Raw genomic sequence first — 20103 nt, 5'->3', positions numbered from 1 at the left:
GAAGTTTTATTATTAGGCTATACTGGCGTTTATAGGCCAATAGATGCGTTAGATTGCGTCGACAAGTATGAATGTAGCCTTTTATGATTGTGACATTTCAGGTAAATATATCTAAAAGCACTGCAACCTTAACCACTATAATCCAGATATTTTCTAATAAATGATTTCCTAGAAAGTGCATTCAATAGATTAATATGAATCCGCTTCATACAAAGTTTTTTTGTTTCTAATGCATAGGCCTACATGCATCGGGCTAAGACAATAACAAATATCCACAAATAAGGTAACAAATAAGGACACAAATTATGAAAAATGCTGGTAGATTATTACAATTTTATTCTATGAAAATAAGTCATTTATAACCTTGTGGTCAAAACGGATACAAAAATAAAATAACAAAAACTTCTCCCTTAGGCCTATTTGCTGTATCATGAACCTATTTCTTGCATTATAAAGACCTTCAATTTATTAGCTGTTTTATTATCGTCTAACTTACCTCACGTGAGCCTTGTAACAATCAATTAAATCTAAAAACGGACTCACAAACTCAATAATTTGAAGTAAGATGGGAAAAACTGCGTATGTAAACCGCTATATGAGAAAAGATCTTAATAGCTCAGGTTTTGTAGATCGATTGTTGTCAGTGTTTCTGAGAAAAAATCAAAACTTTCCGTTGATAAACCTATTGAGCTATCCACGGAATCTGACAAAGTTGGGGAGAAAGAATCCGACGAAAAAACGTGAAAGTCCTGCAAAGAAATGTCCAGGGCCGGGGAATTACTATTGTCCCCGCCAGATGAGCAGCCCGGGCCTATTGTTGACACACATATAGGAACAGTGGGTGACGGGTTAGGAAAATGTTTCAGATTTTTGTCATTGCTGTTTAAAGGCGAAACAGTTAAGCTTTGGGTTTCTCCATTGTGCGCATTCTGAGACTGTTGAGAAGTTAAGGTATTTTGGTGAAACGTATGCCTATAGCTCTCTCTCTCCAAAAGCGCCCCAGACACACTGTTTGTAGCTTCTTCGAAGTCGTCCTCTCCATCCTCCAGGCTTGTAAATCTCCCCTCTCCGTTCTGATTCTCCTTAGAGTGGGTTTGTCTCTTGTGTTTCATTCTGCGGTTCTGGAACCACACTTTGACTTGCCTCTCAGTTAAATCCAGTAATGCTGCTATTTCCACCCTCCTGGGTCTGCAGAGGTACTTGTTGAAATGAAACTCCTTCTCTAGTTCCAAAAGCTGGGTGTTTGTGTACGCTGTCCGCAGCCTTCGAGAAGCCCCACCACCACTCTCCACTGTTTCTGGCGAGCCTAAAACAAATTTCAATAATTATACATATTTATTGTGATTAAACTGTTTGCAGCATAAAAATGTCTGTCGAATAGCCCATATTTAAAACTGACCGAGATTAATGGGCAACCCGATTTTCAGCGCAGGTGTATTATAGAATCAGAGGCTCTGCATGCAGCACGAAAATCATTTGTGGAGAACAGGCAACAGGACTAGGACAATTTACGAGCCCTGGGCAGAATATGATGGGTCTGCGTGAAGCAGGCCGGGAGAAGATTAATGAATGTGCAGCTGCGGGCCGGAGTAAAAGTAATCTATCACTCTTCATTACTGTCAAACGCTAAAGTTTTTTCATTGCATTATCAGACAGCACATTAATGAGATTAAATAATGCTTAAATGTTGTCCATTTATATTCTGCCAGCAATATTATATATAGGCAACAGGTATTTTCGTTCCAAAAACACAGCATCTACAACACCAAATCTGAATGGAATATGTGATCAATCATACCCTGAGGAGAGAAGTAGAGTGGTGACGAGTCGTTTGTTGTTGCTGCAGTATTCTGGTTTTTCTTAGTTGCTTTCTTCTCCTTCATCCATGGGTACTCCGGAGGTAGGGATGCGACTGGCAGCGGGCTACAGCCATTCACGCCCTGCTTTGAGCGGCTGTGGCGTGGGTGGCTACCGGGGTTCAGGCTGGGAATGGTATGCTCAAAGGGAGGAGGAATCAGTGTCGACGGAGAAAGCGTCGAGTTCTTGATTGATGAACTTTGAAATGCATCACCGACAGGAGTAAAGGATGTCAGGCACTCGGCGAGCGACGGCTGACTGTTGATAAAACCGCTCTCTCGCTCAAATTCGTAATTCATCTCCTCTCCCTTGCCTTGGAAATTCGACGTTCACAATTTAGTGGGCGATGGCAAATAATGAAATATCGTGACAAGTGTTTTTTTCCCCCAACTATTTTCCTGATTACGGCCGTGTGGGGACGGCGATTCCATTAAACTATTGCTTTCAGTGAGACAAGGTTGAAATTGGACCGTGTTGCTTGTCACATGGTTACCTCTGCCCAATGACAATTTTGGGTTTTATCAAAAGAAGCCACTGTCCTCTGTGATTGATCGAAAAACTCTGAGGGGGTAACGCCTAGTTCTGGGGGTAGGGGCTGCTTTATGTAGGCTACTTTGGGCAGTTTGTTCACTACATGCCACCGAATTCTGTGCGCGTGCATGGCTCAGTGCATGCGCGCTCCTTTGCATCCTCTGAATCCTAGTCCCCTCTACCCCAATTAATAAATGCTAATCTCACTGTAAATGCACAAACAATAATTAACATGGTAGATAACATATTATGCAAAAATATAATATATAAAGAATATAGTTAATATTGCATATTCGTGCGCAATAGTTTGCATTGCTCGAAATATTTCATGTCTGCACTTACTCCCCCTCTTCATCCCAAACTCTCTCCTCTCTCACTCCCATTTTTCATTCTCTGTCTCACACACAGACACAAATCATTTTCTTTGGTGTGTAAATATTTGCCTCTGGACTTTAACCCAGAGAAGTCAGAGGTGTGCTTCATAACCCATTTTCACATTATGGTCACAAACGAAAGTGTATATCTGGATTTAGCCTATTTGTTTTATCCTACACATAGGCCATATGGTTAGTAGCTTAAATATTTTCAAATTATTTAAAGGATCATTTTCTCTCTATTTGAAATTTCAATCAAACGTAAAGATTTTGATTCTCCATCTTAGATCAGTATTCTATTCCGAATCAGAGGGTGTTATTTGTTGTTTTTCTTGAACAGTACAGGCGTCACTGGGAGAACCTGGAAGGCCTTGGGCCGTTTATTGCTTATATTCCAAACAAAGAACCCTGGAGCCCTGCGCGCTATCAATCTTGCTCACCAAAAGGTCTGACAGCTCCGTGCCCTAAGAACACATTTAAACCATCTAACACTCTCTTAGATCGTATGTGGCCAGGAAGAAGGGAACATGAAGAAACTCAAGATCTCAGACATTTATTTCAGTGGGAATTTCTAATGGGGAATAAGATAAGAGGCTTTTTCCTATTATTTGATTTTTGAAATAAATGAGTAATAAATATGCAATTCTAACACGTTTCGTTTGGGAAAAGACTAGCCTATGTTGGCGTAAAATGGTGGCAGAAGAGTGGGACGACTAATGTGGTGGAAGAGCAACGAATTGAGAAGTTTTTACATAGGATCTTTTGTCTACAGAGGTGAGTGGGTGTTGGTATTCTGGGAATAATCCTATTCAATCCCACACATTTTGCCTATGGGCTAAAACGTCCACTATTTGGTAACCTGGACAAATTTACACTATAGCCTATTTAGACGAATGCAATAATTATAACATTTAAATTACATTATATCGCACAGTGCTTGTTTTATGAACACATAGGCTACGCATGAGAGACAACATAGCCACAATAATGTATTTCAGAACTGATATAGCAAAGAGACTAAACCTTTTCGTTGAGAGACAAAGACAAATCGTAATATTTGTTTAATTTGTTCACTCATATTTTAGTTTGGCCTGTTGTTTAGGCTTTAGGCTATTGCACTACATATCAAATTCACATAAATAAACTATAAGGATTACTTTATATCACACTTGGCTTTGTGCATTGTAACCTAAACATGTACAACTTGTTTGTAAAAACAATTTGAAAATATTTCAGTGGTCTATGTTAATTGAGGGGTAGTTATTAGAAAACAGTCAATGTTCCATTTGTAGCCTCGGCCTACTGTGTGTTTGCAAACAATAAACGAAGTGTTAAAAAATCAAAGTATGTTGAGTTTTATTTATCGAACATTAGCTATCGAAGGAAAACTGTCAGGAAAAATATGAAACACGGGAAAGCAACATTTTGCAATTTCATTGTCAATTTTTCGAATTTCTCGAAATAAGTGTGTGTGTGTGTGTGTGCGCTGTTTTATATGGATGTGACGAGATATAATGGAAGACAGACACGTTTTCTGGAAAGTGTCTGTATGTAAGAATAGTGGACCTATTAACCGGCTGTTACCCCATCAAGTGCAGACACCTGGAAATCTGATCTGCGGAATAGTGACCCAGGAGGTCTTTCCTTCAGAACCACAGTGTGAGACCCTCATTTGTTATCAAGGAGATAATTGTCAAGACATAGTGTACTTCTGTGGATACTGATGGTGTTACAATGGTCATAACGATGGGTGATGGGTGATTACATTCATATAATGAAGTTGCTTTTTTATACAGAGCTTTCGTATGCACAGCATAAACAAAATACTTAATTCTATAGCCTATTTTTTGTTGACTCTGGGTGTAGGCTATTTCAAATTGACACACGAGCTAATGTTGTCTGTGTAACCTACGACTCACTTTACTGCGCATAAAACATTATTAAAATGTTCCTGAGAAACATTCAGGATTTTATTTTGTGACATAGCCTATCATGTAAAAAAAATATAAAGACGTAGCCTATTACCGTGAATATGACGGGTTATCGCTAAACTCAACTCAAACGTCTATCATGACTAATGACCAATGCAAATAATTCTATATTTTAAAAAGGTATTAGGAAGGATGAAGATACAGAACATAGCTTACAGCCGTACAAACGTATAGCCTAACGTAGAAAATACTTCTGCATTAGACTTTTATATATAATAGCCTATCTAGTGTGCACTATAATTGTGTAGAACATAGATGGTCCCATGATCGACAAATACAGGGGTTGATGGGTGATATTTTCAATAGTGTCAATGTATTCTACAGTATGATCTGAGGTACGCCTATTGTACGGGGATCAAACAAACCCATGTCCCAGCCTCTGTTCTTAGCAGAATATCATTAAATTAAATTGCTCACAGCATCGTACAAAGCTCATCGTGATTCTATTCCGGATGCTCATCCAAAATTGGATTGCAGTCTAATTCTTAAAAGAGGCCAGTGAACATAGGCTCCTGTGTGTATGCTCTTGAACATTTGGGCATATGCCTCTTCATTGTTGAGAGTGGAATATACACAGAAATTGTGGGCGATGATGAAACCGGATATGACGACACGAAAATGTGTTCTACGGATGTACGGGGCTGGTCGCAGCAGAGCCCTCTCACATTCAAATAGGACATTTTTTTCTTTGAAAGTGTGGGTAGTATCATATGGGTCACTAAAGTTTATTTATGGATTAAATTAAGAGTGCTTTCGGGTTATTTTGGTAAGATATGACTTTGAAACATTAGTAGCCTACCATTTATTCATTAACATAGCCTACACATAAACACAAATATTTACTATAGACTATAAATAAGATAATACAATAATCTTTTAGTAATACATATTTTATATATTTATACCAGTTCAGATCAATAACCAGATATTCATGACAGCACGAATCACTACAGCCCCAAAAAATGTCTTCTGTCACTGGAGCTGACATAAGGCTTGATGCATGAGGGTCACAAAGAAACATTTCAAACAACACCCAGATAACTCTGTTTGAACAGCATTCCAAATGCTGTTTACGTTACTGCCAGCCTAGTCGTCCAACCTGACACGAAGAGCCGAATATAATTAAATTCAGGCACATTACTTACTGTGTTTACCAACCATCAGCTCTTTGCGAGAGTAAGGATCTGATAAGATATCTATGGGACAAGGTTGGACTGAGTAGCCATGTAGAGAGGTGCAAACAAAGCTTTACAAGAGAAGAACGCCTCCACCTATCCCCCCCCGGACAGTGGACCCCTCAAAAATTAAGAGACATGTACAAAACATATCACAATGTAATCAACATTGTGATATGATGTGACGATATTTACTTCATTATGTGAGGTTATTGAAATGTAAAAATGTATTTTAATTTAATGTGGCCTACATATGTAGATAACAATGTTCTTCGAATGAAGCGACGTTCAGGCCATGCAGCGTTAATTATTTTAGGCGAGACGTTGCCTCCACCTACTGGTCATAATGAGACAGCAACAGCAACACTGAATGCACAAAGCGCTTACAACCATCCACCAGTAGATAAGGCACATGTTTATCACTGGCATTTGGTTATACGGTTCGATTACGTCAAAATATTCCAAGTAGGCTACTAAAAATGCCCAAAATGCTAACTGTAAAAAAATATGACCCATCTTGATTTTAGTGGCTTAATCTCAACGAGGCTTTTGTGTCAGAATACACCAAATGGTAATTTTCCTGCACCAACAGTCGAATTGTTAGTGGACAGTCGTAAAGTCATTAAAAGAGGAAACCAGACAGCCACACAGAGATGCCGTTTTATGGAGCATTCTGGTCACCTTTGAAGATCCCATCCCATCTGCGTCACAGCTAGGCTAAACTGGTGACTGACAAGTGTGTTTGTGTAGGCCTACATGTGTGGTTGAGAGAGGTTGAAAGATAGACCACGAGAGAGATAGAGAAAAAAGGAGGACGAAAGAACAGAAGGAGAGAAAAAGAGAGAAAGATGGGTTGTGTTGTGGATTGAACTTTTTAAATGCCTCACACACACAAACCTCCTAATTAGCATAATTCGAACATGGCCGTCCATGATACAGATTCCCTTCTGCCCTCACTCGCTTTACACCCCATAAACAGTTAAACAGTGATTGTGGTTTACTGCTGTATGGCTGTCCGACGTTTGCCAGGGCCCGAATTGTCAGCATTAATAGTAGGCGCCATTCCAGGACGGCATAACTTAATGTATTGTGATTGATAAGTAGCTACAGTTAACAAGACATGAAGGAGAGTGAAGAAGATATGGAAAATTGGGCAACAATTGCCAGGATTATCGTCAAACAACATAGGCCCTTTACCTTAACGTGTAAAGTCCTCTTTGAAAAGGGAGATCAATAGGAATGAATAGCAGTTTTCCCTTTTTCTGAGAATGTGGTTTGAATTGCAAATGCTATTTGTCAGGTTCAACCAAAATGTCACCGGAATTATTTACACACATTTGAAGATAATAAGTAGACGCAGAAATTACCGTCGAAATTTATTTGCTATCCAAATACAAACTAAGAACGTGTAAGAAGACTTGACAACGAGGTATATTGCGTGTGCATATTTCCATTAACAAAATACATACATTTTCTCAATGTACACAATAATTACGCAGCATCTACAAAACAATAACTTAATATTACGCAAAAAGGTATAGGCTAGATAAAGACATTTAGGTAGTCGTCATTTATGGTCACAGTCGATTATCAAATATTACATGCAACGAACATTAAACAATTCTTAACATAATTTCGATGCATGAATTCAGTTTTCAATATTGATGTCCTATGCCCAATCATTTACAAATATCAAACACAGAACAATGGACATAACATTTCTACAACAACAACACAAGACTTATAGAATATGTACAAGCAAGACATCATGGGGTAGACTAACAGTATTTATTTTTATCAAAAATCTGCCAATTTCCGAAACAGTTCACAGTTTACGCCTAATTATCTCTCCGCCTGTCTTTATTGCCTTTTTTCATCTTCATTCTGCGATTCTGAAACCAGATTTTTACTTGTCTCTCGGTCAAATTAAGATGTCTAGCTACTTCATACCTACGGTCACGGGGAAGATACATGTTAAACAGAAATTCCTTCTCCAGTTCGAGAATTTGATGCTTAGTGTATGGGCACCGCTTTTTCCTTGTCGATTTCGCATGAAGCCAGTTGGATGCCGGATTATCTGGAAAATGAGTGTAAAGGCAGACCTCAGTGGTGAGCTCAAAGTGCATTTACATTGATTTCAAATTATGAATCTTAAACAGGCTACAGTAGAGACTGAAATTACTCAAAACGTGTATTTTAGGGCTATTTCAGTATAACGCGCAATGGTGCACCCAATGGAAAGGCCTGCTGGTGGGCTGCGGCTGGTTATAAACATATGATAATATACCCCTTTAGAAAACAAAACATACAAAGTATATAGGCCTATTCAATTAAATTTAGGCCTACTTTAGTTCATAACCAGCATCAATCCCCCCAAAATAGTATACACGTTAGGCCACTAAAACATGAAATGCGCATCAAAAATGTAGGCCTTGGGGTAATGGGGTTACAGTGACGCGTGGTCCTTTTTGTTTTTGGCCTACCCTGCTTATACACTATACAAGTTAACATTAAAACTATTTTAATGTGTCGCTATTATGATATAACATTCCACTACAAATTGTGTGGAAGTCATCGGGTATTTGTACACTATTATCCCCTGCAGAATTAATCAAACTACCGGATTAATGTCTATTCGTTCCTTTTCCAATGTTTTGACGCAAAGCCTAGGGATGACGTATTACAATGCACGAGGTAATATTAATTTAGATTTGTGTTTTAAAGTGAAAAGTATTATAGGTCGTATGCTTCAGATATTCCATTGTCATTAGAATACATTAGAGTTACATAATTTTCTCTTACTTGTGTCTATGTCTTTTTTCTCTTCGGATGACTTGCTTTCTTCGTTGGGTTTAGAGATAACTGTATCGCAAATGGGTTCACTCTCCGCGAGGGACGTTCCGTCAATGTCGGACACGAGAGGTGTGTGCGTTTCCAACGTAGTGCAGTCACCACTCCCAATCAGAGGCTCAGATTTTATATCATAGTGCATGCTCGACGATAATCCTGTTAAGCAAACGGGCGCAGAAAGAGGCTCCAACGTCCACGAGCGCGTAAACATTCCATCGACATCTCCAGTTGGATAATGAGAATGTATATAGGTCGGGTGCATGGGTGCGATGCTCGAAGTCTGAGCAGGAATGGGACTCCAAGATCCGCTGAAAGACTTCGCCTGTAAAGGACATGTTTCTTGCCCGCCATATTCTGTCAGCATCGCCGGGCTAGCCTGATCGAGCCCCGGTGCGGATGAGTATCTGGGTGCCATAACATCCTCCTGGTCCGGAGGAATGTGCGAGTTTGCATAGTAACTCGCACCTAATGTCGACATGACAAAACACACACAATGGATCGCAAAAACCCTGCAGTAAAATATTTAGGAAAGCAGTATCATGATGCTTTCATGCACCAAGAGCACTACAGCGCGTCCAATAAGTTGAACCTTGCCCATGATTGGATTGGGTGACTCAAACACGTGATCGTGGGACAGAACAATAAATAATAAATCAGCCTGCTCAACTAAATTGCCAGCATTTTCCTCGTCATATTTTTTATAGCAAAACCATATGCCTTTATTGGCAGATATTTCGTTTTATAAGCAGTAAACGTTATGATTTTGGTCTCGAGACTACGTTAAGTAGGCAATAGACTAATAAATAGGTTTGTAAGGACTACTTATAACCCATGCAGTTTCAAAGTTACTTTTATTTAGATTATATAATGAAATGTTACGAAATGAGCACGGGATAAAGCCTGTTTCAACGTATTGTATTTACTATGAACGTAAATGAGTCATTGTTTTTTTCCTACTTCATTTCGTTGTTCAAAGAATTGGCTGACTCTAAATAGTTATTCAGATTACAAATGTCAATAGGGCCTTGTGATTCAGATGGAAGGAAGCATGTTCTATTCATTAATTGTCTGTTTCATAAAACTAAACCATTTCAGTTTTCATTGTAATAATTTATACCCAAATAGACCATACAAAAAATACATTTAAAAATATTAGCAGTAGGTCAGGCATTTTTCAATTGCTGTGTGATGTTTATATCAGTGGCATAACTAATAAGACATATTCCAACATTGCTCAGTTCCATTGGTTTTCTGTTAAATGGCCTTACAAACATCTCAGAGAGGAATTTGGCAAATACCTCATTTAAATAGATAAATTGTATGTGATGGCAAGAGAGCGTAGGCTACTTGAAGCCAAAGTAAACTAAATGCCACGCGTTTATTTTTTATCGTACCCAGTAGACTATTCCATTATTCCAAATTCTGCTTTAGGCTACCAATGTTGATGTTTTTAGAATTATGGGATATCAAACAACCCTTCACAATTACAACGTGCAAAACGTGAATTAAGAACCAAGCAACTGTGTCTGTCCGTGTAGCTATACACCGCAACAAACAGCTTTCTTTTATGGACCATTATGAAGATCGAGCTCACATTATACTAGCGTAGGTTTTCTCAAACGGAAAGTAGGGAAAGGATGGGTGCAATAACAGTCTGTTTTTATCACGGGGCTATTTAGCTGTTTGTCTTTAGGTTACAACCTGACTGTCTGGCCTAAATATCGCCAATAAAGTTCATCCTTTGTGTCCATTCTCTGACGGAGCAGACGCATCCGGCACTTAAGGCGTGCCAATGGAAACGCTGCTGCGCACGCGGCATTGGCCAGACTGCAATGATCGTAACCGAGGCCTTGCAAGGACTGTCCGCAACTGCTCCTGGACGTACACGTTTCACTTCTTGTTTAATCCACCTCCTTTTACATTTTTTGAATTTCCCAGTGTATTACTCTAATATAGCCTTCAATTGACAAACTAAACAGATTAATTTGTGTTCAATTAAAATATCAAAAGTTGATAGTGGCCTGCTCGCTGTAAGATTATAGAGCAACATATTATGCCGTCCTAATATAGAGATGTAGACCTATATACTGCCATAAACTTAGGCTACATTTGTTACTTTAGTGACATTCAAAAGAGGTAACAAATGGGGTAGGCCTAGTCAATTCCAAAAATGCGCGTTTACGCTACTGAGGCAACAAGGGCCGTGTTGTTTGAGGCAAATCGAAAGCCGAAATGACATGGGACCCCATGTCCAATGCACACCGAACAGTGTAAGGAAATAGATGTAATATTATGGTCATCGTATTAACATTTATTGATCTGCTCAGTTTTCAGAAACCATAAAGGCTGCAATCGTGCCAGTTTTACCTATTTTCTAAAGGTAGTTTTACTCTACCTTTCAGTGATGTCCTTGAGAACACATTGTGTTCTGTGACATTTTGGCCCCATCTCTTACCCAGGCAATCTCTATAATCTAATTAACCATTAAAAAATAACGCGGGTTTGGCTTGTGAAAGGTTTGATATCAAGGTCATCCATTTCAAAGAGCACAATATAAAGGAAATGGATGTCCATTGTCCAGGGACTTTTTTCATCCTACATTTAACAAACTAAATCTAAATGCCTGGGCTATGCTTAAAAACGCACCAAACCCAGTCGTAGAATAGATTAAAGAGATTAATCATAATATGTACACGATATAGTTAATGTTTGTATTTAGTAAATGATCCCAATCCACACATTGTACGAATTATTTCTTAAATTATTTGTTGTGACAGGAGACAGAGGAGAAACATTGATTATCGACAATGATTTTAATTTAGCATTGTGATTACGCAAATGTTGTAGGTCTACAATACAAATAAAAACATGTAGATATATTGTAGGATGCTTTTATTATATTTGACCAGCAAAATGTGCAACATCAATCAAACCTGTTGGGACTTTTAAGCAATGAAGAAATAAAGGCAAACCTTTGATTAAGGTCCAGCATGCAGATTCAATTGTTGGGTTATGCTGTACAACCAAAGCCGACAATCTGCAGTTTATGTTGTCCCTTGTTAATTTTACTATACACACCAGAACCATATACTTACAGTATAAATACAAATCCACCACAAAAAAATAGACGTGAAGAGATAACATTTCAACAAAACGACAATAAGTTAGCAGTAGGTTTGTCCATATTCTAACAGTAGGGTTTCTGGAGGACGCACTTGCAGTTGATGGACGATGGCGCCAATGACCACAGCACGAGTGTCTCATGAAAAATTGAAGTTGTTCGAGAGCTCCCGTATTCTATTTTCTCGACTCATTTTCTTCAGTTTCATTCTTCGGTTCTGGAACCAGATTTTGACTTGCCTGTCTGTGAGGTGTACACTGCGGCTTATCTCAAGACGACGCTCGCGAGTCAAGTACATGTTGAAGAGAAATTCTTTCTCTAGCTCAAGAGTCTGATGCTTGGTGTAGGGACAACGCTTCTTTCGACCACTCTTTGCAGTCAACCAGTTGGCCGTGCTCTCAATCTTTTGGTCTCCTGCATGAATATGAAATAGAGGTCAGAAGTTAGGCGAGATTTTCGCACACCTTCCTATGATAGGTTCCACATTCTGCAATATTTAGGCCTACTAACTGCTAAAACATATTGGGTTGGAAAGACAACGATGCCCATGGATTCTTTAAAAAGATTGTATAGCCTACTTCAGTTATGCTTGAAGACCAACTGAACTAATTAAACAAACGACACAATACTGTCAAATGCAGTGGATATTTGACAGTAAGGTATAGCCCATACAGTACAGCAGTTCACAAAATAATCTCACTTTAGTTAGGGACGAGACATTGCAGTCTGTTGATTGCCCTGTAACATGATCTTTCACTGTAACATGATACCTTTATTTTGACATAAAACGTGGCCTACACGTTAGCCTGCTGAAATTATGGCTATATGCATTTTACGAGGGGACAACCGAGGACATCAGCGCCTTGCATTGGACAGATGGACTGGACTGGATTGGCCTTGCCGCTCATCGTCACAAAATAATAAAAACACGAGAGGAAATCCCAGTCCGTGGCCTCTCAGTTAAAGCAAAGCTATGCATAACACAGACTATATGTGTTAAGCGTTGTTCACAGTAAACACCGAAGTAGGCATTTTACAACCCAAAGTTAAGAACGTGATGTTTAGGTAACCACGGGCATTGACATTCCTAGCGCGTGTGAACACTGTCATAACACTGTATTAAGCCTGTTTCTGTAAGTGTAATCCATAAACTCACCTTTAGTGGCTTTTTTCGGACTTTCTGCGCAGGTGTCTGGTGGTTCTGGGGAGGAAGAGCCTTCAGCAGACGATGGCCGTGTGTCCTCGTCTCCTTGTGGATGGCATGGCGTAGTGGCAGGCGTTGCTTCACTCTCCCTTCTGCCTATATCGACCGAGGAGCTCTGGGGATGTGTGGTACCGAAACGGGCAGGACGTTGCAAAGTAAAGTGAGTTGGATTTGGCTGAACATCTTGGTAAACCTTGGAAGACGTGTATGTCTGAGACAGACGGAAGTACCCAGGAACAGGCACTGATCCATTATTGTTAACCGGGCATGATCCGGCTGTTACCCGGGAATAGGATATGTCGTTCACCGTTGACCCTTTAGGACATTTCTCTGATTCATAGAGGCAATATGCGTTCTCTTCTTTGATGCTGGGAGAAAAGGAACACGCAGCAGTTTGTTGGTTGCTAGACTGATCTAATCGGCAAGATCTCGAGTTCTCTAACCACGTTTGCATCCCTTGAATATACGTACCAGAGGAAGGTATCATGGTTTGAGAATTTGTCTCGTCTCGCTTTCCAAGACCAGAGAAAAAAGCGCCGTGGGAGAGTCCATATGTGTATTCTGAAGCTGGTTGCAAATATATGCTGTTACTTTCGTAGTATGGGGCACTGCTCTCTGCGCGCACGTTGATTAGGGAGTCCACTAAAAACGAATTCCCAGCTTGGTTGTCGGAGCATGACATCGTTGTAGTGTAATTTGACTGAGGATGAAGATAACGCTTTCCGGCTGACATTTCTTGTGCAAAACATGCTGAATATAATTACTGATACTCACACTTCTTAGTGCTTCAGCTGACAGCCAATTAAAACACAAGAAGACGATAGACTCCTCCCATTTCCAACACGCAATACCAGTATGACATATACGTTTTGTTTTAAAAATTAGAAAATCCACAGAGATAAGTCATGCATTAGCCCACTTGAATGATACATTTACTGTAAACCTATCTTGAGTGTAGTATATGTCGTTTTTACAAACACATTCGTACACACACACACACGCGCGCACACACACCCACATTCACACACACACATACACACACACACACACACACACAAGGTACAGAGTGAAATGCACATTAGCCTTTACCATTAACTGAACTTTCTAAATTATCTGAAATACCTCAACATGTGGTGTAATGTTCCTTGTTATGTCATTGTTGTGTGTGTGCTCCGTTAGCAAGGCCCACTTGCCTTACCTACTCTTGACGCAGGAAATGAGCACTCCAATAAAATCTGTGTCCCACAATCATTGTGTTCAGCTTATTACACTTGTAATTTTAGTTTTGTACACCAAAGAAGACCAGTTTTCCACATAATTTTACGCATTGAGTGAGGCTTACCACCATATAGCATTTTCAAAATGAAAACAATATTTTGCAAAAATTCACAGCTTTTAGGGTATGCAACTTAAAATATGACTATGTGTAACCTTTGTAAGCCAATAACTATAGTTGTTAAAAATCTGTTGTCTTTGCAACGGTAAACTGTCTCTTAATTCACGTTGATTTTGGAATCAGATATGTATTTTTTTATAGGATATTTCGATTTTTTTCTACGCTCATTAGGCATGCTCATCCTCTAAACAGAACTCAATTGTAGTGTGTTTAGGAACAGATACTTTACATTTTTCAAGATTTTCAAGTACTATGTTCATATATTTAATAATGGGTTCTCTAATACTGAGTTATATAAGAAACATTACGCGAAATCTTCTCCCTCCAAATATTGTTTAGATTTTGTATTTAGGCCTACCATGTTCATATTTAATTTCTGCTAATGTTCCCACCTCAACTAGACACAGGTATACAACTGAAGTATGAATATAATAAACACCTTGTTGTATAACACATAATATATTTAAGATAGGCTCTAGAGAATTACTTTGGAAACATTAATTAAATGCACTTAGTGCACTTTTGTAACAGCCACAACATCTAGCGCTATATGCGCATGAAATGGCTGGATTTTCTCCCAGCATAGAATGAATAGGTCATACTTTGGATGAGAATAATAAAATCTCCCATTGCAGTTTATTAATTAGAACACGCATTAAGCATTATTTAGATTTTAGCACAACTAGAACCAACACACAAACGCGCCACATCCTCTACTGCCTAAAGTGTGTCACAAGCAATGATCAACATGCGGTTTCAAGTATATTTCGTAAAATTGCACTGGATTAAACAATTCAACAATTATATTTACCTTAACAATGAAATCTTGAAGCCGAATGGAACGATGGTCTGAATTTCTGGATGTTTTTGATGTTAGAGGAAGGCCCGGTCAGTTTCTACATCCACGGCAATGACATTGATCTGAGGAGCGCCACCCAGTGGAACAAACATCGACGTTGGAGCAGATTCCTGAATATTCCTGCTATGGTGAGACGTCGAGACAAATGAAGCCGGAATACCCAGCGAACACAAGCTTTCAATGGTCCCTCGTCGTTGTCTTCAACCCCTTAGTCACAGTTAATAACCTTGGTCTCAGACGGTTTATTGCACTACTCTCCAAATGCTCCAGACAAATACCCGTTTTATGGCAAAGTTACTACAGCAACAGGGAGGATGTGCCGTAATTAAGGAATTCAGAGAAGCCGAACAGGATGCACAACACAGGCCATCACAAGTAGACCTTACATCAGCTTATGGCAGCCCTTCTTAATAGTTGTTTTCAGCAGCCAAACATTCACGGTAAAGGGTTTTCACAACAAAACAAAGATTTCAAAGTAAAATTCAAGTAAAGGTTAGGCTACAGTATGATCTGTAAAATAATATCCACTTTATCTTGTTGACCCCAAAGCAAAGAACCAAGTCCAAGATTTCAATAGGTAAACAACTGATGGATGAGAAATATTATCTTGCATAAAGACCATATTTCAACATGTATTCATTATTTATTCTGCCATGGAATATCTTAATGGGATTTGCGCTTGGAACATGCAGTTGCATTAACCAACATGCTAGTCAACATTAGGTTGTAAGTTTGGTCATGGATATTTAATATTAATTGTATGGGATCCTATTGCAGCTCAGTGGCAATAAGCACCCTAATATATTAAACATTTGATACTACCCACGTCCACCCGTGTTTTATGTGGGGACAAAAGACTACAAGGGGATCGTTTGTCGAAATTATAGGAATATTCATCCAGAATTTTACAAACACCCAGACATAAGTTTTATACATATTTTGATAACTTCCTATACTTTTAAAATAATTATTGTATTTTGACAGAATAATAAGTTCACAATAAGTATTGTTTTAAACGTTTCAGTGTATTCCGTTCTTAAACAAATGTATCTATTTCGTGGCACATAACACAATAAACAACCAAATAAAGGAAGAAGGTAATTGCGGGTTTCCCAATGCAGGTGCACATTTATACATTAATGTAAAAGACACTTAAGATTGGAATCTTAACCCTTATTAAAATACTCTCGCTTTACGCGCACTTTACGCACGCATCCACCATGTATATTTTGGTTCAGTCATAAAAATAACAAAAAATGGCAACTAAATGAATACATATTTATACTAATGATTACAAATATACCATGATAAAGATACACATATAATAATATAATAATAAAGTCTGCAAGGTTATACTGCTGTGGACAAACTGGCCTAATAATAAATACTACAAACATACGACAAGACCTAACAGTATTGATTAATTAATTATAATTGCTGCAAGAAGTTGAAATAAAATATGCACACATTACTGTCATAGCAAAGGGTTCGTGGTGTAATACTGTAAACGGTCTCTATTAAGTTTCTTCTCTTTCATTCTCCGGTTTTGAAACCATATTTTCACTTGCCGATCAGTGAGATTGAGCATCCTAGAGAGCTGAAGACGTTTCTCTTTGTTAATGTAAACACTGAAAAAAAACTCCCTCTCGAGTTCTCTTATTTGGTATTTTGTGTAAGGGCATCTCTTCTTGCGTCCCTTCTGACCATCTGAAACACAAACAAGGGAAAAGTCAAAACTGTCCATAGGCCTATACGTGATTAAGCTTCTCAAATTTCAAAGGCATTAAGTCTAATATCTTTATAAACTAAAGAAAACACGTAGTACATTTTCCAAGATGTACTTTCGAGTTGTAATGACTAGTAAAGCCAAATGAGCCTAGCAGCCCTTGAAACGGATGATTTGGAAATGAGCAAACATAGAGACTCTATGAAAGTAATAAGACATTTTTATTATCATTCCAGTGGTTTGAAACACTATAAGAGGCATAGTCTAAAAACATGAAGACAACTGGTAGGCCTATGACTAGTTTATAATGGATTCGAAAAAATTCTATCATGGCAAATGCCGGGTCTTTCACGGCCAATTTCAATCTCAAGCACGTGATCTTGTCGTTTATAACAAAGTTTTGTTGGGGTAAATCTGCAGGCCCTCCATAAACCTTCGGCGCTTATAAAACAGCATATAAAAGCTTTAATAGCAAACCGTTAGATTGCAAACTTTCACACATAACTGGTGCGCTTCTATACTTACTACTACTACATCTGTCCTCATTGTTGCAGGAAGACGACGAGGGGCTACAGCTCTGCTCGCGCCGCGTTCTCTCCTCTGTATCCGGGCACGCGTCGGAGCCGCATGAAGGAACTGGAGGTTGTTTGGCTGCAGAATGCTCGTTTGATGTCTTTTCTGCGTAGGCAGAATCGAAAAACTGATCGAATGCTTGTGGTAGCACTCCATTTCTACCAACGCTACCGGAGAGACTTGTCGTTGGATTTGAGTTCGAGTGGTGGTAGACAACACTGGAGGTATTTTTCGCGAATATTTCCCCTAAAGAAGTCGGGCTGGTAAAACAGTCCCTGTGCACAATGTCCTCAGACGGGTAACAGTGTGATAAGCTTCCTCTGTGGTGCCATTTACTGGAGGTATCAATGCCATAGTCCCTGAAGGCTACTTCTCTTACGGACGGAACCTGTGGCAGAGATGAGGATGGGTAGGAATATGTCATGGGACAAGAAGATTGGCTCTGTGATAAAAAAGGAGGGAGGCTTGAGAAGTCAGTCCCGGAGACATAATACGTGCAGCTGGGTAAATACATATTAGACCCAACAGGGACCCGTTCATCAAAATCCATTATTCTACTTTGTATCCTATACCAGTCCTCGCATAGTTCCTCTGCGTTGCTTTGACCCAGTCACTTTGAAGCAGATTCGCGTAGCAGAAATTTTTAGACGTGAGCTGACGTGGAAATCTATCTCCATCCATTCCTGGGGGCGCCAACCATGTGACCAAGGGCAGAAATTGACAGATACGCCTGTTCAACCGATGCTGCCAATGAGTGAATACGCGTGTTAAGGAGTGTGACATGAGAATGATGCGAATTTAGCCTATCACAGCAGACCCTAGCAGACTATATGAAGGAAGTATATGTATATTTGAAACCGTTATATAAAGGACTGGCATCATGCAAATCATCTTCTCAAAATAAGGGAGTATCAAGAGTTATTTATAACTAGTTATTCCGCAGATAATGTTATGCTATTTAAGTAGCTTTCTCGTCAGAGGACTAGCACTTGTATTAAAGATCCGTAGTTGGTGCATGTCAAAGCAAGCACAAGGTGCAGGAAGGAGATCATTTTCACAGACCTCAAATGCCTAAATTGCATCTCATCTCATACAAAATAAATCAGTCATACAAAAAAATCAGGTGAAGCTGTGCTTTTAAAGTTGAATTTTGATTTTGCACTTGAACTGATACATTCTTGTCTCTTGTTGGAAACCTACAGGCAATGCCTATTGTGGAAAACTTTCCAAATAAGACATGAGAGTATTCTTTTTCTCCGGGCTATAATGATTTAAGAATAATAATGTGAATACCATCAAACTTTTTGCTCCGATATCTGTCCAACAATAGTTCAGGATAAGTTATAGCACTTCAAAATACTGCAAGGAGAATTATTTTATTGTAGCCTACTTTACAGTTAACTGTGGTCATTGTCGAGACAGACACAGGCTGCAGACGGGTGCTCAACACGTCATTGTTTTGAGAAGTTCAATGAAACGACATTCGAAATAATGCAGCTGGTGAGTATAGGCTTTAATAGTGCCTGAAATGACTTTTAAAGAAACATTAAATTGCAAAATCTGTTCATAATATAAATAGAGGGCGATATCTGCCTGTAGGCTACAGATATTTTTCAAACATGTAATCTTTGAGGGCCTACACCATGCTTATCAGCTTTTTCTTAAAACTGCGTGCGTAATACCTGAAAAGTTAAGTTCAAATGGATTGATGAAGTGAATTGCCAGCTAGTTGAAGTCGAAGAACACGAAGATCAATTGAGTAAACTATAGTTTACACGTCAACACGACCCCCTATATTGAGATGTAGGCCCTAGCCTAGTTTCCTCAAATTGATCCAGTTATTTTGAGTAAACGTAACTTTTCAGGCTTTACATATGTAAAAAATGAGTGGAAGAAAATAATCATAATGGAGGACAATATCGAGAAACTTGATTTGTATGATGCGACGGTGTTAACGTCGGTGTTAACGTTTTTATGTTTAAGGTCTGCTTTTTAACAGTTCAAAATATCGTGGGGTCTTAAATATGTCGTTATTTAAGTCAAGGAGTTCATGGGGTAATAGAAAATGAAATATTTTTATTCTGAGTTTATTTAGATTTGCAAGTAGCCAATCTGCTTAAAATGTAGCGAATATAACATGTCAACAACGGTCAATGTCAACGCTGTCTTATTGAAGTAATGAATGCATCGGAGTTTACTGAGCCGTTGTGGCCTCAAGTTTGTTTAAATAAAACCAAAGAAAAGGCTTTAATGCAATGTGGATCGTGTTGTCACCATTGTTGGTGGTGATGATGTTGTTGCCTAATTCTTTGGAATTGCTTGTTTTTTCTCATCTTCGCCCTTGAATCACTTTGAATTCATCAGTCTCGTGTGGGGTGTAGGCCTACGTGAAATGCCCTTCCAATAGTTTTGACTAGGCTTATAAAAATTACGAATATTTGTCTAA

The 20103-nt window shown here is 38.9% G+C and overlaps 4 protein-coding genes across 4 annotated transcripts; all 4 read right to left on the bottom strand.

The window, feature by feature from the left end:
* Positions 1–318: 318 nt before the first annotated feature.
* hoxa2b (homeobox A2b) lies at positions 319–2292 on the bottom strand. Its single transcript, XM_062466755.1, has 2 exons — positions 1799–2292; positions 319–1306 (listed from the first exon to the last, which is right to left on the bottom strand). The coding sequence occupies exons 1-2, from the start codon at positions 2154–2156 to the stop codon at positions 609–611; spliced, it is 1056 nt and encodes a 351-aa protein (XP_062322739.1). The 5' UTR covers positions 2157–2292; the 3' UTR covers positions 319–608.
* Positions 2293–7301: 5009 nt separating this feature from the next.
* hoxa9b (homeobox A9b) lies at positions 7302–9367 on the bottom strand. The gene is made up of 2 exons (XM_062466251.1): positions 8731–9367; positions 7302–8005 (listed from the first exon to the last, which is right to left on the bottom strand). Exons 1-2 carry the CDS (start codon positions 9254–9256, stop codon positions 7767–7769), a joined length of 765 nt encoding a protein of 254 aa, XP_062322235.1. The 5' UTR covers positions 9257–9367; the 3' UTR covers positions 7302–7766.
* Positions 9368–11620: 2253 nt separating this feature from the next.
* hoxa10b (homeobox A10b) lies at positions 11621–13881 on the bottom strand. The gene is made up of 2 exons (XM_062466250.1): positions 13056–13881; positions 11621–12313 (listed from the first exon to the last, which is right to left on the bottom strand). The coding sequence occupies exons 1-2, from the start codon at positions 13834–13836 to the stop codon at positions 12039–12041; spliced, it is 1056 nt and encodes a 351-aa protein (XP_062322234.1). The 5' UTR covers positions 13837–13881; the 3' UTR covers positions 11621–12038.
* A 2624-nt stretch (positions 13882–16505) lies between these two features.
* On the bottom strand, positions 16506–18274 carry hoxa11b (homeobox A11b). The gene is made up of 2 exons (XM_062466254.1): positions 17610–18274; positions 16506–17065 (listed from the first exon to the last, which is right to left on the bottom strand). Exons 1-2 carry the CDS (start codon positions 18205–18207, stop codon positions 16833–16835), a joined length of 831 nt encoding a protein of 276 aa, XP_062322238.1. The 5' UTR covers positions 18208–18274; the 3' UTR covers positions 16506–16832.
* Positions 18275–20103: the final 1829 nt, after the last annotated feature.

The sequence above is a fragment of the Osmerus eperlanus genome, chromosome 7 (genome assembly GCF_963692335.1).
Source record: "Osmerus eperlanus chromosome 7, fOsmEpe2.1, whole genome shotgun sequence".
NCBI lineage: Eukaryota > Metazoa > Chordata > Actinopteri > Osmeriformes > Osmeridae > Osmerus > Osmerus eperlanus.
Note: the sequence above shows the minus strand (reverse complement) of the source record. Positions and strands in the feature narration are given on the sequence as shown.